General features: G+C 39.2%; 2 protein-coding genes across 8 annotated transcripts; both read left to right on the top strand.

Annotated features, from left to right (window-relative positions):
• The first annotated feature begins 1,211 nt into the window (after nucleotides 1-1,211).
• arl9 (ADP-ribosylation factor-like 9) lies at nucleotides 1,212-10,677 on the top strand. 3 transcript variants are annotated; one of them, XR_012389616.1, is made up of 5 exons: nucleotides 1,212-1,671; nucleotides 5,479-5,647; nucleotides 7,992-8,167; nucleotides 9,531-10,164; nucleotides 10,318-10,677. XR_012389616.1 is itself a non-coding variant. In XM_073921601.1 (4 exons), exons 1-4 carry the CDS (start codon nucleotides 1,468-1,470, stop codon nucleotides 8,272-8,274), a joined length of 576 nt encoding a protein of 191 aa, XP_073777702.1. In that variant the 5' UTR covers nucleotides 1,212-1,467; the 3' UTR covers nucleotides 8,275-10,677.
• A 2,026-nt stretch (nucleotides 10,678-12,703) lies between these two features.
• Nucleotides 12,704-23,672, top strand: spmap2l (sperm microtubule associated protein 2 like). 5 transcript variants are annotated; one of them, XR_012390130.1, is made up of 9 exons: nucleotides 12,704-12,750; nucleotides 12,838-12,868; nucleotides 12,962-13,018; nucleotides 14,739-14,867; nucleotides 18,002-18,133; nucleotides 21,078-21,219; nucleotides 21,406-21,433; nucleotides 21,787-21,921; nucleotides 22,975-23,672. XR_012390130.1 is itself a non-coding variant. In XM_073922434.1 (8 exons), exons 1-8 carry the CDS (start codon nucleotides 12,741-12,743, stop codon nucleotides 23,086-23,088), a joined length of 750 nt encoding a protein of 249 aa, XP_073778535.1. In that variant the 5' UTR covers nucleotides 12,704-12,740; the 3' UTR covers nucleotides 23,089-23,672. The 5 variants fall into 5 exon arrangements, 3 of the variants coding, with proteins under 3 accessions (XP_073778535.1, XP_021336755.2, XP_073778536.1); XM_073922434.1 differs by lacking the exon at nucleotides 21,406-21,433; XR_012390132.1 differs by lacking the exons at nucleotides 21,078-21,219; nucleotides 21,406-21,433.
• Nucleotides 23,673-27,500: the final 3,828 nt, after the last annotated feature.

Here is a 27,500-nt window from a genome sequence, read left to right as displayed (position 1 = left end):
ATGAAATTATCCATTAAATTGTATTTTATTAAAATCTATCACCACCCTAACCATTACAGTAATGTAAAAAACAGTAAATATACCGAGTATTATTCATATTGTTTATGAAATTACCTTTAAATTGTGTTTTATTAACATCTACCCCAATCATTACAGTAACGTAAAAACAGTAGTTATACCAAGTATTATTCATATTATTTATTAAATGACCTTAAAATACTATTTTATTAACGTCTACCCCTACCCCAAACCCTCACAGTATTGTAAAAAACAGTAAATATACCGAGTATTAATCATATTATTTATGAAACTATTCATTAAATTGTCTTTTATTAACGTCTCTACCACTTAGTAAATGTAAAAAAGTAAATATACATTTTATTATTACTATTATTTATTAAATTATCCAATACACTATATTTTATTAACGTCTACACGTACCCCAACCCTCAGACTAATGTACAAATATTAATTAATCACCAAAAATCGTGCTGCATATTGATGTGCGTATCCGCAGCTGTATCCCTTCTAGACTCTGAGTTCTCGGTGTCTCCCTCTGCCGGACCAGCCGCTCATTACCGCTGTACACATGTCCAGATTTCCCCTCATCCGCAGCTTTAGTGGATTTTAGGAGATTATTAAAGCCCTGACAGGCTTTAGGCACACTAAACCATCGCAGTAATGTAAAAAATAGTAGTAATACCAAGTATTATTCACATTATTTATTAAATTATCCATTAAATTGTATTTTAATCTACCCCAAGCATGACAGTAATGTAAAAATCAGCAAATATACCAAGTATTATTCATCTTAATTAATTAATAATTAATAATTATCATTGTTTAACGTCTACAGGTACCCCAACTCTCAGAGTAATGTTCAAATTTTATTTAATCACCAAACACCATGCTCTATTGATGTGCGTATCCGCAGCTGTATCCCTTCTAGACTCTGAGTTCTCGGTGGTGTCTCCCTCTGCCGGCTCAGCCGCTCATTACCGCTATCAAACATGTTAGCCGCTGTGCACCTTTAATTGTCCAGATTTCCTCTCGTCCGCAGCTTTAGTGGCTCTCATGAGATTATCAAAGCCCTGACAGGCTTTAGAAGCTCTAAAGATCACAATTATCTCGCGATTTGTAGTGATTATCTCAAATCTCACGAGACCTGCGCTTTTGTTGACGATCTCCAGGAAACGCAAAGCTCCGGTTGCACCTTTTCCGCTTTAACAGGAAAGACGAAGACGTTTCACTTTGTGGAAACCTCTTTCTTGATCATTTATACTACTTCTCGCTTTCAGTTTCCTCCACTTCCAGGAAATAGCGACCTGCAGAGTTTGTATACCACTTGTGGAGCCGCTCTGAGGCCTGTGTGTGGCGCATTATGTCCGCGTGAAAGCATAAGAGTCGTATTTGTTAGCATTTGAAGCTGATTCGGATCTTGAATTGAGTGTAAACCGTAGTGCAAACATGCCGGGCGCGCGCGAGATTGGGTTGGTGGGTGCCGCGCTCGCGTTCACTGGAGGCGTCGCGTGCGCGCTCTGCTACCTGACGCAGAAAACAACACAACAAGAGCCAAAGAAAAAACCCAAAGAAGAGCCCAAAGAGAAACCAGAACACGAGCATAAAGCCAGCAAGACTGAAACTGCACGAAAAACGCCCTTAATAACAGAGGTTTGTGGATTTAGAGCTTTAATTAAAGGGTCAGTTCACCCAGAAATGTTCATTTCCTCACACTGAAGTGGTTGTAAACTTTTCTTCTCGTAAAAGTCCTGTGAAATTTAAATAGCATTTAGTTTTAGATGTCAGTATCAGCATGCTAGTGTTAAAGATGATGTATGTGAGTGTTTGACTCTTCTACAGCATAAATACACCATCATATGTGTGCAGATATTCAGATACTCTGCTTTGGAAATGTGCGTTACACCCCATTTACACGGGGCGTCAGCGTCAACACTTCCCATTCACTTTGAATGGGTGACGTCAAGCGTTGCCGTACTGCATTGTGGATCCATCGGCACCGCTTCAGAGGTGTTGCTCGCTGCAGAAGTTGGGACTAGCTCAACTTTTCAATTGCCTACGGAAGCATCAGCCAATCAGATCGCTGTATGCATATACAATTTCATTGGCTGACGCTGCAATGACGATCGCGTTAGCCCCAACTTCAGACACACCTATAATCAAGCGTTGACGCTGAAGCCCCGTGTGAATGGGGTGTTACGTGCCGGAATGGCTGTCTTTCGCTCCTTTTAACCCGCCCACTAACAGTTTAGCCAATTATATTTCAGCACTCGGGTTGCCTTGATGAAGTTCAAGTTGCTGTTTCGCCTAAACGGGTCAACATTTTTTTAATTCTTCAGTTTCTCATCAAATCCAGACCAATTAAAATGCTTTTATTATAATACCTTATTCAGACATTGTCAGATCCCGATTGTTGTTTAGATGACCGTCACTTTAAATGTAAATGAGACTGTGCTCTTCTTAAAAGAGGGTGGAGCTACAAATGCCTGTGTGTCGAGTAGCGTCTTACTGCAGACTGCAAGACAGTGGCGTAACATGAAGGGGCCTTAAGGCTGATTTATACTTCTGCGTCAAGCGCACGCGTATGCTACAGCGAAGCCTACGGCGTTGACACATAACCCTTTGCCGTGGCCGTCGGCGTCACTGACGTGCACTCAGGGCCGGAGCAAGCTGAACTGCCGCTCTAGGCAGAGGACGATCATGCAGCCCTCAACCCCAATGTGAAAATGAAAGTGACCGGTTATGAAAATGAAGTGAAGTGTTGCGGACCTCTTTTCCAGCGCACTATGCGCGGATATAACTGAGGACGCGCGGGTGCTGACACTGCGCTTTCTATTCTGCCGCCCTATGCGCGGATATAACAGGACGCGCGGGTGTCGCAGACCTCAATTCTGCCGCCCTATGCGCGGATATAACTGAGGACACACGGGTAGTGATGGAGGTGTCGCTGACGCCGCCCTCTCTATTCTGTCGTCTATGCGCGAATATATTTGAGGACGCGGGTTGTAAGGGAGGTGTCGCGGACATAACTGAGGACGCGGGTGGTGACGGAGGTGTCGCGGATGCCGCCCTCTCTATACTGCCGCCCTAGGCGGCCGCCTAGGTCGCCTCTATGGACGCGCCGGCCCTGCTTGCACTTCTCAAAAAATGTAACTACACGTCGCAACGATGCGTAGCGCAAGCTCTGTGATTGGTCGGCTTGGTAACGCTGACGAGTCTGGGCAGGCCTGAGAGCGGCGCAAGCCCAATGGAGCGATTGTTTACAAGTGTGGAGTCCCCTGAAGGAGCTCCGGATGGAAAGTTTTGTTTTGTGTTTACCTCATAGTTAAAGTTGTTGCACGTCCGCCGGTTCCTGCCTCAAAATGAGCGAGTTTGAGCCACTTGTACATTCAGGAAGTGTTCAGGAAAAACAAAACACCAGCGAAGAAACTCGACACAGAGGAACATTTACACCTCACTGCCATCTAGCGTTTCAGAAGTGTTATTGCAGAGCAACAGAAACAGCGTGCAGAAGTATAAATGCACGGCAAGGCGCAAGGCATGCGCCGTGGGTCACGCCGATCACTTGACGCAGAAGTATAAACCAGGCTTTAGAGGTGTAACTGGAAAATATGGAGCCATGTCAAAACTATGTTGTCAGCAAGATGGCGCTGTACATCAGTTATTAACGTCTACATCTTCCCCAACCCTAAACCCAACTATCACAGTTTTTACCGTACAACCGTGGAGGCTTTCATACTTGACACGCTCGCCATTGTACTGTTGTACTGCAGCCACAAGGGGGCGATGCTGAGTAGGCTAGTCAGCGAGTGGAGTTGCTAAATGAATGAATATAATAATGCTGTATATCAAATGAATTGGCTGTGGATAAGTTTGGAGAAAACTCGTGAAACATTTGGTAAAAGTGTTCTCTGGTAAGTGTTTCCGTCATCTTGCCAACAACGTCTCGTTGTGACGTCTCGCATGGTTCAATGGGATCTCGATAACTGCAAGTTACACCCCTTCATCTTACACCCCCGCCTTGCAGTCTGCAGACAGATACACTTGTGTGCGTCATTAGGGTGTCACGATCCTCCAAATCCTCGATTCGATTACATTTTCGATTCTTAAGTCACGATTCGATTTTCGATTATGAATAATTAATTAATTAATAACGAATTAATTATTTGTAGCCTACCGTTTAAACTACCTGACCTCCATGGTCTTTGTTTTACCCATAAACAAATCATACAGTAAATTAATAAAGGTAAGTTACACACATAATCACCAAAATCTATCTATTTAATTAATCAATCTATTAAAGAAACGTTGGCTAGAATTCTGCATTTTAGCCTTAAATTATAGAGAGACATATGTTATATAGGCCTATATATATATACATATATATATATATATATATATATATATATATATATATATATATATATATATATATATATATATATATATATATATATATGTATATGTGTATATGTGTGTGTGTGTGTGTGTATATATATATATATATGTATATATAAATATCGCAATATATATCGCAGGGAAAAAAAATATCGCAATGTAAATTTTTTCCAATATCGTGCAGCCCTGTATTACACGATCATAATACACTGTGATATAGCCTGGGTGGTTAGTTCGTTGCATTGTTTTGTTTTCTCGCTACAATCTCGATCCGCTTAATAGGGCAGAGACCGTCTCATTCAGGCGATCTCGGACTGATTGATTTGGCGCGGATGCGAGCGCAACTGCTGGATATATGCCAAACAAACCGCGCTAACGGTGGAAACAAGACAGATTACGAAACAAACGTCTATGTGTGAAAGCACCGTAAGATTGTATTTGCACACAATTGACAGACAGTCGCAGCACGCAGCTCTGGCTCGATCTGGCACGCAACAAGGCAGCACTGTACACTGACCCGAGCGTCTCGCACGCTGGTCCCAGGCCATCGGGCAGTCCTTATTGTCGAGCCCTGAAGGTTTAAGCCCTGTCGACGGGTCTCCTGCGTCTGCACAGTTTAACAAGCACTTCAACAAGCATGTTTTGGCAAAGCCAAGCTGACGTGACATTGGTGGCGTGGCAGCATCGACGATTCTATTTTTTGATTCGATAATCGAAATTGAGCATAAATTTCGATCGATTTTCGATTAATATCGAAATCTTGACACCCCTAGTGCGTCAGCATTGTGACAGATAAAACCGTCAACTTCAAGTGTGATTATAACAAATACAATTAATTCACGTTTACCATGAGAGGCTGGAGATATTCACACCCTGCTGACACACAACTGTATTTAAACCCCTTATTAAAGTGATTTTTCCATAACTGCTCCCCTTTAACACTCTTTTGGGCCTCCTGTCGTTTAATCCAGCTCTTCTGAAGCGGCTTGACTCTCCATCCTGCTGTGATTTCAGTCATGAGTTCTGCTGTAATGGTGAAGTGTGTGCTCTGTGTGTTCACAGCCCAGGACTGCAGGCACTCAGGTGTTGGTTTTGGGTCTGGACGGAGCAGGAAAGACCAGCTTACTGCACTGTTTCGCTACAGGCAGCCTGGAGCAGGACGTCAGTCCGACTCAAGGCTTCAACGCCGTCTCCATCAACAAAGAAGAGCTGCAGATCGAGTTCTTAGAGAGTAAACACTGCTCCGTTACACACACTTAATGCCTGCATCCCAAAAAATATCATGATCCAATCCCAGACTATGCATGCAATGATCAGACGAATGCATCAGTCATTTAATCGTTTTCTTTCAGCTTAGTGAATTTAATAATCAGGGATCACCACAGCGGAATGAACCGCCAACTATTCCATGCATTGAGTAAATCTAAAGTATTTTATTAAAAAGAAAAGAATGGTGCATAACATAAACATCTAATGCATGCTGTCAATTTGCAAAAACATCAAGAAACATGGTAAAAAATGATAACTGCATGTATTTTTTCAAAAGGGTTTATAAAGAACAATTAAAATTAAATATAATAATAAAACTTTGTCTAATTAAAATGTCAAATCTTCTTTAAATGTAAATAAAAACATGTTATAATAAAAAGAAACTGCATGCATTGGGTAAACCCAAAATCTTTTATTTAAAAATAAATAAACAAAAGATGGCATTACATATACTCGTCTAATGCAGGCGTCACCAAACTTGTTCCTGTAGGGCTGGTGCCCTGTAGATTCTAGCTCCAATCCTAATCAAACACACCTGAACAAGCTAATCAAGGTCGTACTAGGTATACTTGAAACATCCAGGCAGGTTGGAGCTAAACCCTGCAGAGACACACCGACCCTTCAGGACCGATATTGGTGACCCCTAATCTAATGCATGCAGTCACTTACATTAACAAATCATGGTAAAATAAAGAGTAATTCCACACACTAATTTAATATTAATAAAGTCATTTATTAAAGTCATTAATAAACTGCATGCACTTATCTAAAAATGTCAAATCTTTTTGTTAAAAATATAAACAAAAACATAAGATTAAGTTTCTCAACCATGTTCCTGGAGGAGCACCAGCTATGCACATTTTCCATGTCTCCTTAACCGAACACAACTGATTCAGATCACCAGCTCATGACAGACAACAGAGACATCCAAAACATGCAGTGCTGGTAGTCCTCCAGGAACATGGTTGAGAAACACTGATATATCCTATAATAAAAATAAACTGCATGCATTTAGTACATCAAGGCATTACATATACTGATCTGATACATGCAGTCAATTTGTAAAAAAAACATTAGTAAACTAAAGGGTAATTGCATGCACTGATTGAATAGACGTAAAGTTGCTTTGGTTAAACTGTCAGCACTATAGTCATTGTCTATGGCAGGGATGGGCAAACTTGATCCTCGAGGGCCGGTGTCCCTGCAGAGTTTCGTTCCAACACTAGTCAAACACACCTGAACATGCTAATCAGTGTCTTTAAGATCATTGATATATACACTAGATATCACATAGGGACCCTGAGCATGCGTCAATAGCGCCGCCATATTGGTACAGTGCTCCCAGGACAAATGTCATTCAGCCGCACTAGTCAAGACAGAGTTATTACGTGAAGATGCGGTACTTTAGCGCTGCAAATGAGCAAACAAAGAAAACAAAGCACAAAGGCAGAACATTTCATAGGTAATATTAAGTTTTTTTCTGTTTTTGTATGTTCTTTTGTGCTAATCAGGTCACGTTATTGATGATAACAGTCACTTACTGCATTCACCATACGGCAAAGCAGCTCCAACTCGCACTAAACACTCGGCTTATGCTAGTTTTGTTGAATAAAATCAGCAAACAATGCAAAAGAAATATGACAACGAGATGCTGCGCTGCCAGAAACTGGTATTATTGTCGGCTAACGTTAGTGAAAGAGTCGTTCGGGGGATTCATTCACAAATGAATCGCTCCCTCCGTCAGTATGAGCAGTGAAAGCAGGAGAGGAGCTGTGTTTCAGGACATGATTAGATCAAGTTTAACAGGGAGGGTGAATAGTACATTTCTGTACACACAAACACAAGCTTTTTGTCAGGAATGCCCGTGCGGTCACTGATCCATCAATGTAGAAAAGTGATGTTAAATTATAATTTTCATAGTTAAAAAAACAAATTACATACTGACATCCAGGAAAACTCCTGATCACAGATATATGTGTATATCTCTGGCTTTGGATGGACACAGTCCTCCACTGTACCTTGGTCCCGCATTCATTTCAAAGGAGCGCTACCCTGTAGCAAGATGGCGGCGCTATTGACGCATTCCGTCCAACAGACAACAATAGGCCAGGCGACATCTAATGTATATATCAATGCTTTAAGATCACAAGAAATCTATAAGCAGGTGTGTTTGATTAGGGTTGGAGCTAAACTGTGTAGGACACCGGCCCTCCAGGACCGAGTTTGCCCACCCCTGCTCTATGGTCTAGAAAGGTGATACCGCAGATTGTTTACGTTCTGTTGCTGTGTGTGTGTGTGTTGTGCAGTCGGAGGTTCAGAGAAGCTGCGTGAGTACTGGCGGATGTATCTGAGTAAAGCTCGTGTGCTGGTGTTCGTGGTGGACTCGTCTGATCCGGAGCGATTCCCCCTGGCCAAACATCACCTGCAGCAACTCCTGTCTGCGGACCCCGGCCTGCCGCTAGTGCTGCTCGCTAACAAACAGGTGTGTAAACACACACAACCTTGCTGTCTGTCATTATTAATGTTTTCTTTATCTTAACATTTAATTTCCTTCTCTTTCAGAATTCTAAACTCAATTTAGAGATGTAGATTCAGTGCCCATAACTATGAAAGCCAAGAGAGCTCGTGCCCCATTCACACGGGGCTTCAGCGTCAACGCTTGACTGAAGGCGTGTCTGAAGTTGAGGCTAACGCGATCGTCATCGCAGTGTCAGCCAATGAAATTCAGTCAGCAATATGCCACTGTCTAGCTGGTGTATTTGCATACAGCGATCTGATTGGCTGACGCTTCTGTTGACGATTGAAAAGTTGAGCTAGTCCCAACTTCTGCCGCAAGCAATGCCTCTGAAGCGGCGCAGGCGGATCCACAATGCAGTTCAGCAACGCTTGACGTCACCCATTAAAAGTGAATGGAAAGCGTTGACGCTGACGCCCTGTGTAAATGTTGTGTTAACGTGCTGCAATTTAAGAAAACACATGCAGTTATATGTGTTGTGAGACAATCCAGCACATATGCTGTCAAACCAATGATGATGAAGGCCACAACTCCCATGATTCCACATTCAGAGTCATCAAAATACACCTTTGTTTGTTGTGAATACACGCCCACTAGTGGACAAAACTACACACTGTCCCTTTAAGAAGAAATATCTTCTGAAAGAGATCGTTCACCTAAAAATGATCAAATCTACACATTATTGACTTTCCCTCAAGTGTTTCCAAACTAATAAGTTTCCTTTTTCTCTTGAACACAAAAGAAGATGCTTTGAAAAATGTTCGAAGCCTGTAACCATTGACTTCTATAGCCGGAAAAACAAATGCTATGGAAGACAATGGTTACAGGTTTCCAACTCCTTTTGTGTTCAACAAAAGGAAGAAACTAGTGGTATGGTGGCTCAGTGGTTAACACTGTCGCCTCACAGCTAGAAGGTTGCTGATTTGAGTCCCAGCTGGTTCAGTTGGGGTTTCTGTGTGGAGTTTGCATGTTCTCCCTGTGGTGCTCCGGTTTCCCCCACAGTCCAAACACATGCGGTATATGATGAACTAAATTATCCGTAGTGTATGAGTGTGTGTGAATGAGTGTGTATGGGTGTTTCCCTGTACTGGGTTGCAGCTGGAAGGGCATCCGCTGTGTAAAACATATGCTGGAATAGTTGGCAGTTCATTCCGCTGTGGCGACCCCTGATTAATAAAGGGACTAAGCCATCGGGAAAATGAATGAACTGTCCCTTTAAGAACATTGCTAATCCAGTCCCTGGTCTATTCAACCTAATTAAACACTCCTGAATTCCTCCTGGATTTTGAGCATCAGTATGCCGTGTTCAGTGTGTCGTCTCTGTCTGCAGGATGTTTCCGGAGCTTGTGGGATCACGGAGCTGTATGAAGCTCTGGATCTGGGGAATGTTGGCGACGGGCATCAGCTCAGTGTGATCGGCACTCAGGTGAAGAAAGGGAAATGTGAAATAAACGCCGGTGTGCAGGACGCCAGAGACCTCATCATCGAGATGATGGCGAACCATTGACCACCGCTGACCACAGCTATTCACCGACACCAAAGAATCTTCAAAACACTAGACAATAACCATCAGCAGTAGGACAGAGACTAGATGACGTAGTTCAGTCTCCAGTTCCCTCACCGCTTACTCTTAATAAATAGTCACCTAGGCAAAGAGGCTCCCAGACCCAAAGATCAGCTGAATGGATTAAAAATAAAGGTAAAACTCTGTAAAATGAGCCTATTAAAGCAAAAAGGTGTTCCTTTTAATAATTTAACGACACTAAAATCTTACGATTGCTTAGAATGAGCAGGATAACGAAGCATTTTGAAAAAGATGCCAAAGATGATCATGTCTGCTGCTGCTGTGCATTATGGGAAGCTCGAGTATGTTCTGAAGATGTGTGTTTGTGTTAGATGCTTTAAAGCAGGAGTGTCAAACTCAATCCCTGGAGGGCCGAAGCCCTGCACAGTTTAGTTCAGGGGTCACCAATCTTGGTTCTGGAGGGCCGGTGTCCCTGCAGGGTTTATCTCCAACTTGCCTCAACACACCTGCCTGGGTGTTTCATGTATACAGAGTAAGAGCTTGATTAGCTTGTCCAGGTGTGTTTGATTAGGGTTGGAGCGAAAATCTCCAGGACACCGGCCCTCCAGGAACAAGTTTGATGACCACTGGTTTAGTTCCAACCCTGCTCCAACACACTTACCTGCAGGTTTCAAACAAGCCTGAAGGACTCAATTAGTTTGATCAGGTGTGTTTAATTAGGGTTGGAACTAAACTGTGCAGAGCTGCGGCCCTCCAGGAACTGAGTTTGACACCTGTGCTTTAAAGGCTTCATTATGTACAGTGAGAACGTCCTGTACTGCAAATGTCTGTATGTTTATTTTGCTTCATGACCTTTCTGTCCTTAATTGGCTTTTTAATACCAGATATGGAGTGAGGATTTGATGATGTTTTTGCGGCGGTGTGTTTTGATTAAATATGGGTTTTAAAAGGACTAAACGTGTTTGTCATTATTTGTGACAGACCTCCTCCTCCTCTAATGTGGGTTGTTGCCAGAAGGGATACAGGAATTTATTTTATTTATTAAGTGACCCAATAATTGCATTATACTAACGTCAACCCTAAACCCAATCCTCACATTAATGTAAAATCAATAATTACACAGATTAGGACTCATATTATTCAATAATTAACCCAATAATTGCAATTTATTAATATCTAACACTAAACCCAACCCTCACAGTAATGTAAAAACAGTGATTATAGCGAGTATTATTCATATTATTTACTAAATTAAGCATTATAATGTGTTTTATTAACATTTACCCCTACCCCAACCCTAAACCCAACCCTCACAGTAATTTAAAAACCGTAATTATACAGTGTATTATTGATATTATTCTTTAAATGACCTATTAATTGTACTTTATAAACATCTTACCCTAAACCTAACCCTTACAGTAATGTAAAACAGTAATTATGCAGAGTAATATTCCTATTATTTATTTAGTTACACATTAAATAGCATTTTATTTACATCTACTTCCACCCCAAGCCTCACAGTCACATAAAAATCTGAATTTTTGTACAGTGTCAGAACAAATATGCTGCACTCACCGGCCACTTTATTAGGTACACCTTACTAGTACCGGGTTGGACCGCTTTTGCCTTCAGACCTGCCTTAATCCTTCATATCAGAGATTCAGCAAGCTACTGGAAATATTCCTCAGAGATTTTGCTCCATATTGTCATGATAGCATCACACAGTTGCTGCAGATTTGTCGGCTGCACATCCATGATGCCAATCTCCCGTTCCACCACATCCCAAAGCTGCTCTATTGGATTGAGCTCTGGTGACTGTGGTGGCCATTTGAGTACAGTGAACTCATCGTCATGTTCAAGAAACCAGTCTGAGATGATTGAGCTTTATGACATGCTGCGTTATCCTGCTGGAAGTAGCCATCAGAAGATGGAGACACTGTGCTCATAAAGGGATGGACATGGTCAGCAGCAATACTCAGGTAGGCACAGGCGCTGATGCTCAATTGGTACTAATGGACCCAAAGAAAATCTCCCCCACACCATTACACCACCACCACCAGCCTGAACCGCTGATACAAGGCAGGATGATCCATGCTTTCATGTTGTTGAGGCCCAATTGTGAGCCGATCATCCGAATGTGTGAGCAGAAATGGAGACTCATCAGAGCAGCAACGTTTCTCCAATCTTCTATTGTCCAGTTTTGGTGAGCCTGTGTGAATTGTAGCCTCAGTTTCCTGTTCTTAGCTGACAGGAGCGGCACCCGGTGTGCTCTTCTGCTGCTGTAGCCCATCCGCCTCAAGGTTGGACGTGTTGTGTGTTCAGAGATGCTCTTCTGCAGAGCTCGGTTGTAACGAGTGCTTATTTGAGTTACTGTTGCCTTTCTATCAGCTGGAACCAGTCTGGCCATTCTCCTCTGACCTCTGGCATCAACAAGGCATTTGCGCCCACAGAACTGCCGCTCACTGGATATTTCCTCTTTGTCGGAGCATTCTCTGTTAACCCTAGAGATGGTTGTGCGTGAAAATCCCAGTAGATCAGCAGTTTCTGAAATACTCAGAGCAGCCTGTCTGGCAGCAACAACCATGCCACGTTCAAAGTCACTCAAATCCCCTTTCTTCCCCATTCTGACGCTCGCTTTGAACTGCAGCAGATCGTCTCGACCATGTCTACATTACTATATGCATTGAGCTGCTGCCATGTGATTGGCTGATTAGAAATTTGCATTAACAAGCAGTTGGACAGGTGTACCTAATAAAGTGGCCAGTGAGTGTATATTGATGTGCGCATCCACAGCTGTACTATTCCCCTAATGTGTCTATGTAGCATCAGTGATGTTCTCTTCAGAACTTTCCTGTTGTGTTGGTGATGTCACTCTGTTGTTAGATCTCCTTCGATGCCAGAGCAGGCCCATGTGACACGCTGGTTGCCATAGTAACAGCTTCCTAAGCAACAGCCTGTGTGGGTCTATTGTGACATTCAGTAAGCTTTTGGTTTCCCAGGATTCCTGTGGACAGAATGGACTCGGGTAAAGTCTGCCTTCAAAACAAAACACAAACTCGTGCTGTTTTACTTTGAATGTGCTAAAGATGTGTTCTGTTTGATTCATTGAAAGAGCCGGTGTTTAAGTCAGCGCAGCTGGATAGGTGAGTGCGTACAGTATTAGCTGAAAACACACTGTCTTTATATATGCTTTGTGTTTTTAAGTGTTTGCATGATGTGTGTGTGTTTGTGTGCAGGATTTCATTTCTAGCTCAACCAAAGAGGTCAAAGGCAGTCTGGGCCACAACACCATGGTAAAACCGTTTCTTTATATATAAGCATAACTTAAATCTTTCAATTGATATATATATATATATATATATATATATATATATATATATATATATATATATATATATATATATATATATATATATATATATATATATATATATATATATATATATATATATATATATATATATATATATATGTGTGTGTGTGTGTGTGTGTGTGTGTGTGTGTGTAAATATTAAATATTTCCTAAATGATGTTTAATAGAGCAAGGAAATTTTCACAGTATGTCTGATAATATTTGTTTCTTCTGGAGAAAGTCTTATTTGTTTTATTTCGGCTAGAATAAAAGCAGTTCTTAATTTTTTTAAACATCATTTTAAAGGCAAAATATTATTAGCCCCGTTAAGCAATATAATTTTGATAATCTACAGAACAAACCATCGTTATACAATAACTTGCCTAATTACCCTAACCTGCCTAGTTAAACTAAATGACCTAGTGAAGCCTTTAAATGTCACTTTAAGCTTTATAGAAGTGTCTTGAAGAATATCTAGTCTAGTCATCATGACAAAGAGAAAATAAATCAGTTATTAGAGATGAGTTATTAAAATTATTATGATTAGAAATGTGTTGAAAAAATCTGCTCTCAGTTAAACAGAAATAAAAATAAACAGGGGGGCTGATAATTCTGACTTCAACTATGTATATATATATTCAATTACTCATTCATTGTCTTTCGGCTTAGTCTCTTTATTAATCTTTGGATGCCACAGTGGAATGAACCGCCAACTTATCCAGAATCTGTCTTACGCTTCCCAGAACTGGGGAACAGCCATACACACTCATACACAGCCAATTTAGCTCACCCAATTCACCTATAGCGACTGTGGGGGAAACCGGAGCACCCAGAGGAAACCCACGCCAACATGGAGAGATCATGCAAACTCCACACAGACCTGCCAACTGGCTCAAACCAGCAACCTTCTTGTTGTAAGGCTGTCGTGCCACCCACTGCACCACCATGACTGCCTATATTTAGTAAATTCTCTACCAACTGAAAACATGATCTTTTTTTAATAGTGATTTTCAAATAATTCTAATATTTTGTTCTTTTATGCCAACAATATTAAGTAAATATAATGTTCCACGGAGATACTTTGTTAATTCCCTACAAAAACATATTTGGTAACTCAATCTTTTATTGCATCGCTAAGAACTTCATTTAGACAACTCTAAAATTATATATATACAGCTCAAGTCAGAATTATTCGCCCCCCTTTATATGTTTTTTTTTCTTTTTTTTTTTAAATATTACCCAAATTATGTTGAACAGATTCAGGAAATTTTCACAGTATGTCTGATAATATTGTTTCTTCTGGAGAAAGTCTTATTTGTTTTATTTCAGCTAGAATAAAAACAGTTCTTAATTTTTTAAACATCATTTAAGCTCAATATTATTAGCCCCTTTCAGCAATATTAGTGTTGGATTATCTCCAGAACAAACCACTGTTATACAGTGACTTGCCGAATTACCCTAACTTTACCCTAATTACCCTAGTGAAGCCTTTACATGTCACTTTAAGCTGAATACTAGTGTCTTAAAGAATATCTAGTCTAATATTATTTACTGTCATCATGACAAAGAGAAAATAAATCAGTTATTAGAGATGAGTTATTAAAACTATTATGATTAGAAATGTGTTGAAAATGTGTTGTGTGTGTGTTGTGTGTGTTTAGGGTGTTGACGTGGGGGAATCAGGAATCGATTCGTCCTCTGTCCCGTGCAGCCTTGCAAGCTGTTCCGAGTCCCAGAATAAAGGCTCTGGCTCAGCATAAGAAAGACCTGGCGCTTCAGATTCAGCTCAGGTATACCTGTACACACAGCAGAAGCAGATCATCTTCATTCAGATCTTTTTTTTAGTTAGTAGGTTCATTATCACAAAAATGGGTTATTCATAAACAGTTGAAGTCAAAGTTATTCGCCCACCTGTGAATTTGTTTTTTTTTTAGAAATATTTCCCATACTGTAATTAACCCTAACAGATTCAGGAATTTTCACAGTAACTCCTTTAATATTTCTCTTCGCTATGTATATAAATAATATATATGTGTGTGTGTTTGTGTGTGTGTGTGTGTGTGTGTGTATGTGTGTGTGTGTGTGTGTGTGTGTGTGTGTGTGTTTGTGTGTGTGTGTGTGTGTGTGTGTGTGTGTGTGTGTGTGTGTGTGTGTGTGTGTGTGTGTGTGTGTGTGTGTGTGTGTGTGTGTGTGTGTGTGTGTGTGTGTGTGTGTGTACAGTTGAAGCTAAGAATTATTCGCCTCCCCTGTTTATTTATATTTCAGTTTAACGGAGAGCAGATTTTCTCAACACATTTCTAATCATAATAGTTTTAATAACTCATCTCTAATAACTGATTTATTTTCTCTTTGCCATGATGACAGCACATAATATTAGACTAGATATTCTTCAAGACACTAGTATTTAGCTTAAAGTATTATATATATCTATATCTATATAGCAACTAAAGTATGTCCAATAAAGTGCATCAAACAGAATAAAGCTGAATAAAGGTTTCCTGCAGCAGAAAAAAATATGAAGAGATAGAAAAATACAGTCCTGTCCAGCAGGTGGCGCTAATGCACCAACAGATGCACCTCAAAAGCAGATGAAAACTATTGCGAAATTACACAAATCCCAAAAAATACACGGCTATGTTCCGAACTATTTGCGTCAGTCAAATCTTATTGCTTATTAAGTATTATTAATAGACTATCCTATTGCTTAAATAGTTAATAATAGTTAATCAGGCAGTAGTTATTGAGGTATTGAGTTGGATTGTTAAGTATTATCATGCAGAGTGTGTTTTATTTAAGTACTAATAGACAGCATAGACAATTTTAAAGTTAGAATTATTCGTCCTCCTGTTTATTTTTCCCGCAAATTTCTGTTTAACAGATTTTGTTCAGCACATTTCTAATCATAATAGTTTTAATAACTAATTAAAATATAAATATCTCTAATAGCTGATTTATTTTCTCTTTGTCATGATGACAGTAAATAATATTAGACTATAGATGTTGTTCAAGACACTAGGATTCAGCTTAAAGTGACATGTAAAGGCTTCACTAGGGTAATTAGGGTAAAGTTAGGGTAATTAGGCAAGTCATTGTATAACAGTGGTTTGTTCTGGAGGCAATACAACACTAATATTACTTAAGGGGGCTAATAATATTGACCTTAAAATAGCTTTAAAACAATTAAAAACTGCTTTTATTTTAGCCGAAATAAAATAAATAAGACTTTCTCCAGAAGAAACAATATTAGAGGAAATACTGTGAAAAACTTCTGAATCTGTTCAACATCATTTGGGAAACAACTGAAAAGGAAACAAAAAAATTCAAAGGGGGGCTATGGCATTATGATGTTTTACAAATCAGTGATTCTTGAGTGAACTGACTGCATAGCGAGAGCTAAACCTCGCAGATTTGTCAGTATATTTGATCAGATTATTGCAGAGTTGTCTGTGAGCTCAGGTTCAGCTTCTTCAGCTCGTTCAGGAGGAACATTTACATCCGCTTAATAATGAATGTCAAGCTGAAGTCAGCGTTCAGTGTGTGTGTGTGTGTGTGTGTGTGTGTGTGTGTGTGTGTGTGTGTGTGTGTGTGTGTGTGTGTCAGTCAGTGTGGCCTTTTGCACTCTATACAAAGCAATCCATCATCCTCGCTCTGCAATTTGTATGATTTTGGTTAAAACGCAAAAGGACACACTGACTGACACACACACTTGCTTCTTTACACTTCACACTGTACACTTATTAAAAGTGACTGGGTTGTGTGTATCCTGGCAAACACGAACAACAAATCCCTGCTGAAAAATCCAGCTTAAACCAGCCTAGTCTGGCTGGCTGGTTTTAGCTGGTCGATCAGCCTGGTTTTAGAGGGGTTTTGGCCATTTCCAGCCTGGTCTTAGCTAGTCAGGCTGGGAGATGACCAGCTAAAACCAGCTTGACCAGCCTAAACCAGGCTGGTCAAGCTGATTTTAGCTGGATTTGGCTGGTTGTTTCCAGGCTGACCAGTAAAAACCAGCCTGGAAATGGCCAAAACCCCTCTAAAACCAGGCTGATCGACCAGCTAAAACCAGCCAGCCAGCCTAGGCTGGTTTAAGCTGGATTTTTCAGCAGGGATTTCACCGACATTTTATGAGGGAAAACTGTATTAAATAGCTCTCTCTGTCCAATGACGTTTTCTCCATGCCAGTGTTAACATAAATTAATTCCCAATTAGTGCAGTCTTAAAAATGCTGGAGTTGTCAGAAAACCCCAATGTTGGGTCAAATATGGACAAACCCAACTGATTGGTTTAATAGTGTCAAGAAAGGGGAGCTATTATGCAAAAATCACTTTCAAAAAGGGTTTGCTGTGTCAGCAGTGTGTGAATATATCCAGCTTCTAATTAAAAAACAATACTAATTGTGTTTTGTTCTAATCAGACTTGATCTAATCAGTCTGCAGAAACACTTTGATTGACATTCTTCCTTTGAACGTGTCATCAGAGGGGGAAAGCCCCGCCCACTAGTGCCAATCTCTCCCTCATTAGCATAGGACGTTAGTCGTTAGTCTATGCTGACACACAGACATTTGTAGCTCCGCCCTCTTTTGAATGAGCACATCTCCAAGAGGGGTCAGTTTCAGAGTTATAAAACATAATCTGTGTACTATTTTAAACTGAAACTTCTCTACACACCCATTGGCAAATCAGAGATTTATTTGACATCTTGTAATAAGAGGTATAATAGGTCCCCTTTAAAAATGGGAAGCACTAATAACCTTGGTGTGAAGCCAGCGTTTGTTTCTGTGTCCCTCTGAGAGATCTGGCTGTGATTAAACGCTCTCCTCTCACTTCTTCCTAATGAGCATCCTGCAACACTCGTCCTATTGTCCTCCATCAAAAGGCGGATTCAGTCTCGGATGTCACACTCTCTCTCCGTTTAATCACCCTGCAGGAAAGAGGAGGAGGAGGAGGAGGAGAGGATGATGATGAAGAGTCGGCGTCCGTCCTCTCATTCAGATCAGTACGAACTCATCAGCAGACTGTCGACTCCCAGAACACGAGGCCGGAGCGCTCAAAACCAGACGTGAGAGAAAGCTTCCCCGCGAGATTAAAACAAAGTCTTAGTGTCAGTCTGTTAGTTTTGAGGATATCCATAAGCGAGTGTGCTCCAAAATGATGACAACATTTGCGTTTGGAAGATTTAAAACTGATATAAACATGAAAAGTTTGCAGTTTGTCACTTCCGACACCGCGGAATGAACCGCCAACTATTCCAGCACATGTTTTAAGCAGCGGATGCTTTTCCGGCTGCAACCCAGTGCTGGGAAACACCCATGCACACTCATTTACACACTCATACACTACAGCCAATTTTGCTCACCAGTTCCCCTATAGCTCATGTGTTTGTGGGGGAAACCGGAGCACCTGGAGGAAATTGAACATGCAAACTCCACATAGAGACGCCAACTGGTCAAGTTGGGACTCGAACCAGTGGCCTTCTTGCTGTGAGGGAACAGTGCTAACCACTGAGCCGCTGTATTGTGTTTTTAAATATAGCTCCGGCTGTGAAGGAAGCCAACATTCAACATCCTGTGTGTGTGTGTGTGTGTGTGTGTGTGTGTGTGTGTGTGTGTGTGTGTGTGTGTGTGTGTGTGTGTGTGTGTGTATGTGTGTTGTCAGACAATAGACGATTGTCCGTCGTTTAACCTCTGGCAAGTCTTGTGTTTGACCGCAGAGTCCCTCCAGAAAATCTCGGATCTGGGCTCTGGTTTCCTCTTCATACCTCATTTATATATTAATTTACATATTTAATTTTTCTGTTGGGCGACACGGTGGCTCAGTGGTTAGCACTGTGGCCTCACAGCAAGAAGGTCACTGGTTCGAGTCCCGGCTGGGTCAGCTGGTGTTTCTGAGTTTGCATGTTCTCCCCGTGTTGGCGTGGGTTTCCTCTGGGTGCTCCGGTTTCCCCCACAGTCCAAACACATGCGCTATAGGGGAATTGATTAGCTAAATTAGTCGTAGTGTATGAGTGTGTATGGGTGTTTTCCAGTACTGGGTTGCATCTGGAAGGACATCCGCTGTGTAAAACATCTGCTGGAATAGTGGGCGGTTCATTGCGCTGTGGCGACCCCTGATGAATAAAGGGACTAGCATAGTGTTGTTGATGTTGCTTTTGAGGGAATTCATTTGAAGTGAATCATCTGTGCAGCAGACCGTCGCGCTCTTCTCTGCACTCTGCTTCATGTTTTGAGGGTTTTTTGAGAGTTCCCTCTGTTTTTAAAGGAGTTACGCAACATCTTGAAAACACATGTGCCTCAAACCAGAGCAGAGTCGTGTTTTTGATCAAACTAAGCAGCTTAGATTGGGCATGATGATGATGTTTTAGAAAGCTGTTATCCACAGGGTTATTTTGTAGCTGAATCTATTAAAAAGTTAATATATAAACAGATCAAGTTATATTATTAGTGTTTCTGTCGGCGCAGTGTTTCATATTGTCATGAAGATAAACAGAAAATAAAATCCCCATATAGACATTTTTAGCTCACACTTTATTTTGATGGTCTGTTTGTTGATTTTTAGTTACATTGCATCTACATGCCAACTAATTCTCATCAGATTATAAGTAGACTGTGAGGGTTGGCTTAGTTTAAGTTGACAGAGATTCTCATAGTCAGTTAAATGTTAGTTTAGTTTTAGCATATATTAAGCAGACAGTCTACTGATACTCAAATGGACCATCAAAGTAAAGTGTTACCCATTTTTACAATGAAACTCATTTTAAATGGCAGAAACACAAAATTAATAATATAAACTAAATTAAATTGATTAACAATTAAAATAAAAAAGTATTAATAATAAACCAAAAATAATTAATTAATAATTATAATAAACTAAATTTAATTAATTAATTAAATAAAAAATAAATCTAGCAATAAACTAAAAAATGTATTAACTAAAAATCAATAAATTAAATGTTATTAATTAATTAACAAAATAAAATAAAACTAATAATAAACTAAAAATGTAAAAACTAAAAATCAATAATAAAATAAATTAAATTAACCAATTAATGAAATAAAAATAAAACTAATAATAAACTAAAAATGTAAAAACTAAAAATCAATAATAAAATAAAGTAAATTAACCAATTAATAAAATAAAAATAAAACTAATAATAAACTTAAAAATGTAAAAACTAAAAATCAATAATAAAATAAATTTAATTAATTAATTAATTAAAAATAAAACTAATAATAAACTAAAAATGTATTAACTAAAAATCAATAATAAATTAAATGTAATTAATTAATTAATTAAAAAATACACTAAAAATGAACTAAAAATGTAAAAGCTAAAAATCAATAATAAAATCAATTAAATAACTAATTAATAAAATAAAAAATAAAACTAATAATAAATGTAAAACTGTATTAACTAACAATCAGTAATAAAATAAATGTATTTAGTTAATTAATAAAATAAAAAATAAAACTAATAATAAATGTAAAACTGTATTAACTAACAATCAGTAATAAAATAAATGTATTTAGTTAATTAATAAAATAAAAAATAAAACTAATAATAAACTTAAAAATGTATTAACTAAAAATCAATAATAAATTTAATTAATTAATTAATAAAATAAAAATAAAATAATAATAAACAAAACAATTTATTAACTAAAAATCAATAATACAGAAAAATTAAATAAAGTAAATTTAAAGTGAAGAAATTTATGTATAAAATATCATAATAATGTGTCTGTGTCTGGGTTGTTTGTGTGCATGACTGTTTGTGTGTGCTTGTGTGTTTGTGTGTGACTGTCTGTGTTTGTAATTATGTCTATTATGTGTGTGTTATATGAGAGTATGAGTGTGTGTTTACCTATGAGTGTATGTTATGTGTGTACTGAATGTGTCTGTATGTTAAGTATGTGTATGATTACATGTTTACCTTTGTCTATGTGTTAATGTGTGTATGTTTGTGTGTGTGTGTGTTTTTGTGTGTGTGTGTGTGTGTGTGTGTAGCTTTCCTCATTCTCCGCTGTGTGATCATGACTGCCCCATCTGGCATGTGAGTCCCAGTGTGAGGAACGCGATCGTCTCTCCTCGAATCCTCCACCTGGCGAAACCCAAACACAACCACCCCAACTTTACCAGCAACAGACAGGTCAGAACACACACACACACACACACACACACCACAAACACACACCACAATCAGCCCAACAGAGCCAAACACACCACTTCCAGCAGCAATAGACGCGTCTACTGCTTCATCACTGCTCTATTGATGTGTTTTGTGTGTGTGTGTGTGTGTGTGTGTGTGTGTGTGTGCGTGCGTGCGTTTGTGCAGTGGTGTTTGTGTGTGTTTGTACATCCATGTATGTTTGCATGTGTGTTTGTGCATGTGTGTGTGTGTGTGTGTGTACCCATGTGTTTGTGTGTGCATGCATGTTTGTGTGCATTTATGTGCTCATGCGTGTGTGTGTGTGATTTCGTGTATGTATGAATGCATGTGTACGTGTGTGTGAGCATGTTTGTGTGTGCATGCATGTGTGTGTTTGTGTATTTGTTTGTGTGTTCATTCATGTGTGTATTTGTGTCTTCATATATGTGTGTGTGCATGTGTGTGTGTTCATACAGTATATATGTTTGTGTATGTGTTTGTGTGTTCATGCATGCGTGTGTGTGTGTGTGTGTGTATGTGTAATTGTGTGTGTGTGATTGTGTCCAGAACGTGCAGACCCTGATCTCATATGCAGCTCAAACGGCCCGCATGACGTCCAGACTCCAGCAGCTCTCCCTGCCCAGACTGAGAGAGAACACACACTTCTGTGAGCCCGGACCACCAGAGAGCCCCATCACACCCGTGAGCACAATACACACACACACACACACATTAACCTCAACATAACAATAACACAACATAATATTAAATAGGGGGTGACACGGTGGCTTAGTGGGCAGCACTGTGGCCTCACAGCAAGAAGGTTGCTGGTTTGAGTCCCTGCTAAGTCAGTGGTCAGTTCTGTGTGGAGTTTGCATGTTCTCCCCGTGGTAGCGTGGGTTTCCTCAGGGTGCTCCCTCACAGTCCAAACTCATGCTCTATAGGGGAATTGATGAACTACATTGGCTGTAGTGTATGAGTGTGTGTGCTAATGAGTGTGTATGGGTGTTTCCCAGTACTGGGTTGTGGCTGGAGGGGCATCCGCTGTGTAAAACATATGCTGGAATAGTTGTCGGTTCATTTCGCTGTGGCGATCCCTGATGAATAAAGGGACTAAGCTGAATGAATGAATAACTGCAAGTCAGGGAATGTTATACGTAAGGAATAAAGTAGATCCAGCCGGTTGATGTTGCAGAATAAAGCCAGGCAGGCTCATCAGCAGACTTGTAGAAGACTGAAGGGTTTATTCTGAGAAAACAACCATCCTGATGTACTTTATCCAGCTTATGGCATGTCTAATCACCACAAAACATCAAAATTAGACACAAAACATTGCTCTGAGCTGAAATCGTTAATTATTTATTTATTAATTATTCAAAATAAAGCATGGAAGGAATTTGAACAGTGTCCTGGCTGGTTAAAATCCTCTAAAATGTGCTTGATTTAGCATTAAATACAAGTATTGCAGAAACACAAAATACTGGAGGGACTCCTCGACACAAATAATTAAGAGTTATTTTCAGATAAACACACAGTTAAAGTAGTTCCGGCAGGTTTGGAGCGCATTACAGCTTTATATCACTCCGCTAAATGATTAGCGTTATTTCGCAGCTACAACAGTCAAAAATCACATCAAAACACAACAGAAAGCTTTGGAGGAGATGTGCAACAATGGAGACGTTTGACAAAATCCTGGCAAATAAACTCTCAAACACACCATCTGAACAGTGCCTGAGTGTTTGGCTTGTCTTTCAGGTGTCCAGAGGAGCGAGAAAAGCCACAGCGAGTGCTCGAATCCGCAGTTTATCCACTCCTAAAGCCCTCTCCAAAGACTACATCCCACCCAGAGACCCGACGTGGCGCTCCTGAAGGACCTTAGGGACGTGAACGATTCACTCAAGATTCATCATCTGAGCTTTACTGCGGTCTGTCATCTTCTCACACTGTTTTCCTCCTCTGTCAGGAGCTTCCTTCGCTCTGCTTTTCTAATAACACTCTCAGGTTTTGGCCTGGACTGATATTATTATTGTTAGCCTGCTGCCAAACTCAGCTCCTCAAACAGGGCCTTGTGTTTCACTCCTGCACTGTGTCCAGAGCGTCTCTTCTGCACTCACTGGCTGGAGAAATCACCGTGAGATGATCTGATTATCCGCATCTGGTTTGCAGATCAGCAGAACTTTCATTCATCACAGATCTCACTGATCTCACTGAAATCACGTGTATGTAACTCCATGAATAGGACTCTTCAAGTCAAGTAATTTAGGTGTCAGCATAATATGTTGCTCTTAATGTTGTCTATTAGTGCTCTGGAACATTTGCGTTTAGTTGAATAAATTGACGAAGATAAAATAAATCAGTTAGTAGTAATGTGTTATTAAACTATTATGATTAAAAATGTGTTGAAAAATCTATTAAACAGAAATTGGTGAAAAAATAAACAGGGGGACTAATAATTCAGACTTCAACTGTACATTTATTTATTTACTTGCATATTTATTAATTTATTATTTTATTTATCCATGAATTTATTTACTCTATTTATTTATTTGCATATTTATTTATAATTTTATTTGTGCATGAATTTTTGGATTTATTTATTTATTTATTTATTTATTTATTTATTTATTTATGTATTTATTTATTTATTTATTTATTTGCATTTTTTTTATTTTTTATTTTATTTATGCATGAATTTTTGGATTTATTTACTCATTTATTTATTGATTTGCATATTTATTTATTTATTTATTTATTATTTTATTTTTATTTATGCATGAATTCATGGATTTATTTACTCATTTATTTATTTATTTGCATATTTATTTATTTATTTATTATTTTATTTATGCATGAATTTATGGCTTTATTTACAGATTTGCATATTTATTATTTTACTTATGCATGATTTTTTGGATTTATTTACTCATTTATTTATTGATTTGCATATTTATTTATTTATTTATGTATTTATTATTTTATTTATACATAAATTCATGGATTTATTTACTCATTTATTTATTTATTTGCATATTTATTTATTTATTTATTTATTTATTTATTATTTTATGTATGCATGAATTTATGGATTTATTTACTCATTTATTTATTTTTGCATAATTATTAAGTTATTATTTTATTTATGCATGAATTTATGGATTTATTTACTCATTTATTTATTTGCATATTTATTTATTTAATATTTTATTTATGCATAATTGTATGGATTTATTTACTCATTTATTTATTGATTTACATGTTTTTTTATTTATTGTTTTTGCAGGTTTCATCCTCTATAAATCACTGCCTTGCTAACCATTAATAAGCAAAATCTGTCCCCAGTTGTACATTAAAATAAAGTGTGACCTATTATTATGTGTGTGTTTGTGATTTTGGATGAACTGCACATCACATCACTCCAGTTTCTCTCTCTCTCTCTCTCTCTCTCTCTCTCTCTCTCTCTCTCTCACTCACTGATTTTATTTCCCATGATCCTCCTGTGACCCGCGGGTGACAGATTCCTGTAGTGTCAGTGGAGTTGTTGTGGAAACACACAAAGCTGCGTTTCTCCTTCTGCCACTGAGATCCAGTGAACAGATCGAGTTCTCTCACTGTATTATTAACTCTTCAGACAGAAGCGGGTCAGAAGCCTGTATTAACACAGACTGACCACTGCATGATTCAACTGTACCACACTTCAGAGACTAAACAGGGGAGGTGTTTCATTATGCAGCAAATCTGAAAATATAAACCTGAATGTAATGGTTCTGCCTTTAACTAGAGGTTAAAATATTGAGTAACGCAAACAGAAAATGTAATGCTATGCAGCACTCACTAATGAGACTACACTCACCGGCCACTTTATTAGGTACACCTTACTAGTACCGGGTTGGACCATTTTTGCCTTCAGAACTGCTTTAATCCTTCATATCAGAGATTCAACAAGCTACTGGAAATATTCCTCAGAGATTTTGCTCCATATTGACATGATAGCATCACACAGTTGCTGCAGATTTGTCGGCTGCACATCCATGATGCCAATCTCCCGTTCCACCACATGCCAAAGCTGCTCTATTGGATTGAGATCTGCTGACTGTGGAGGCCATTTGAGTACAGTGAACTCATCGTCATGTTTAAGAAACCAGTCTGAGATGATTGAGCTTTATGACATGCTGCGTTATCCTGCTGGAAGTAGCCATCAGAAGATGGAGACACTGTGCTCATAAAGGGATGGACATGGTCAGCAGCAATACTCAGGTAGGCTGTGGCGTTGATGCTCAATTGGTACTAATGGACCCAAAGAAAATCTCCCCCACACCATTACACCACCACCACCAGCCTGAACCGCTGATACAAGGCAGGATGATCCATGCTTTCATGTTGTTGAGGCCAAATTCTGACCGGAGCATCCGAATGTGTCAGCAGAAATGGAGACTCATCAGAGCAGCAACGTTTCTCCAATCTTCTATTGAACCAGTCTGGCCATTCTCCTCTGACCTCTGGTGTTGAAGATGAACACAGAGACTCTTGATGAACTCTGGGATCCTGCTGAAGGCTTTCTTCTTCATTCCAGATGACTTTATTAATCAGTGATTTGAGTCATGTCAGAGATGTATGGATGCAGTCCTCCAAGCTCATGATGGAGTCAGACACAATATTCATTCTGTCTCCACTGCAGCAGGACTTTATATTCTATACTGGACATTATTTCTGTTCAGTGATGAGACTTTAGTCTGAGCAGAGTCAGACCGCACTGTCCTCATCAAATCAGTCAACATCAAGACATGATCAGATTTATTGAGCTCAAATTAGTGTAATCTAGAGGCCTTTACCTTTCATATGAGACACTGCTGATACCAAATGACCAACAAGAAGTCAAGTTATTACTTGCTGCTCATAAAACTCGGATAGGCAGCAAGAGTTTTGTCAGGTAGTGTAAATTACATATTTTTATTTTATTTACCAGAAGGCCTTCGAGTACATTCATTCATTCATTCATTCATTTTCTTTTCAGCTTAGTCCCTTTATTCATCTGTGGTCGCCTCAGCGGAATGAACCGCCAACTTATGCAGCATATGTTTTACGCAACGAATGCCCTTCCAGCTGCAACCCATCACTGGGAAACCTTCAATTACTTGAAAACTTCATAATTTGACCAGCTTCTGTGATAAATTTTATGTTATTTTTCTTCCAGGATATCACTGACGCTGTTTCTTTAAACAGTCACTGCTGCAGTGTGTGTGTGTGTGTGTGTGTGCGTGTGTGTGTTCAGCGCTGCATCTGCTGCCGCAGTCAAATAAACTAGTTTGTTTTTCCGTAGAGGGTGTGGGATGTTTTTTTTTCACACCCCATTGCACAACACACAAACACACACAAACACACACAAACACAAACACACACACACACACACACACTGCATTGTTCATTCTGCCAACCTCACAATACTGCATTCTTCCTCCTTGCATTCTTACTTTTCTATTAAAGATTTCAATATTTTATGAAACTGCATCAGGATTCGATTCTCTTTTGTCTGTTTCCACATCAGTTCTGCCGTCCTCCATTTATCCTAAACCCCATTTCAGCTGATGTTCAGCATTTAGATGCATTCTGACAGTATGCACATGTTAAGCTCTCAGAGTTTCTACAGGTTTCAAGTTAAAATTAAGACTTTTTAAAACCTTTTTAAGACCTTAATGAATGAAATTTCAGACTCACACAAGGTTAAACGCTAAAGATTTATTATAATGGACAAGTTAAAAGCTTAAAAATACATTAAAAACAAATGTTATTATTCATTCATTCATTTTCCTTTAGCTTAGTCCCTTTATTCATCAGGAGTCACCACAGCTTAATGAACCGCCAACTATTCCAGCATATGTTTTACACAGCGGATGCTCTTCCAGTACTGGGAAACACCCATACACAATCATTAACACACACACACACACAAAATGGCCAATTTAGTTGATCAGTTCCCCTATAGCGCATGTGTTTGGACTGTGGGGGAAAACCAGAGCACCCGGAGGAAACCCACACCAACACGGGAGAAAATGATCAGACTTCATGGGGTAGTTCACCCAAAAATGTAAATTTACTCAATATGTATTCTCCCTTAAGTGTTTATAAACCTACTTATGTCAAACACGAAAGGAGATGATTTGAAGAAAGATGAAAACCGGTAACCATTGAATTCCATAGAGGTATCTGAAAGATATGATGTCCGTAGTATGATAGACATCATATTTATTTCCATAGTACGATGCTGAAAAATCCGTAACCAATGA

This window comes from Danio rerio, chromosome 14 (genome assembly GCF_049306965.1).
Source record: "Danio rerio strain Tuebingen ecotype United States chromosome 14, GRCz12tu, whole genome shotgun sequence".
Classification (NCBI taxonomy): domain Eukaryota; kingdom Metazoa; phylum Chordata; class Actinopteri; order Cypriniformes; family Danionidae; genus Danio; species Danio rerio.
The sequence above is the reverse complement of the archived record's forward strand: the minus strand, read 5'-3'. Positions and strand labels throughout refer to the sequence as shown.

What these genes read in the sequence shown, in the direction of transcription:
- arl9 (XM_073921601.1), top strand. Translation starts at nt 1,468, where the DNA reads ATGCCGGGCGCGCGCGAGATTGGGTTGGTGGGTGCCGCGCTCGCGTTC. An exon ending in GCAGATCGAGTTCTTAGAGA is followed by an intron (nt 5,648 to 7,991) that starts GTAAACACTGCT and finishes TGTGTTGTGCAG; the next exon opens with TCGGAGGTTCAGAGAAGCTG. An exon ending in TGCTGCTCGCTAACAAACAG is followed by an intron (nt 8,168 to 8,247) that starts GTGTGTAAACAC and finishes CTTCTCTTTCAG; the next exon opens with AATTCTAAACTCAATTTAGA.
- spmap2l (XM_073922434.1), top strand. An exon ending in GCGCTTCAGATTCAGCTCAG is followed by an intron (nt 14,868 to 18,001) that starts GTATACCTGTAC and finishes ATCACCCTGCAG; the next exon opens with GAAAGAGGAGGAGGAGGAGG. An exon ending in CAGAGAGCCCCATCACACCC is followed by an intron (nt 21,922 to 22,974) that starts GTGAGCACAATA and finishes CTTGTCTTTCAG; the next exon opens with GTGTCCAGAGGAGCGAGAAA.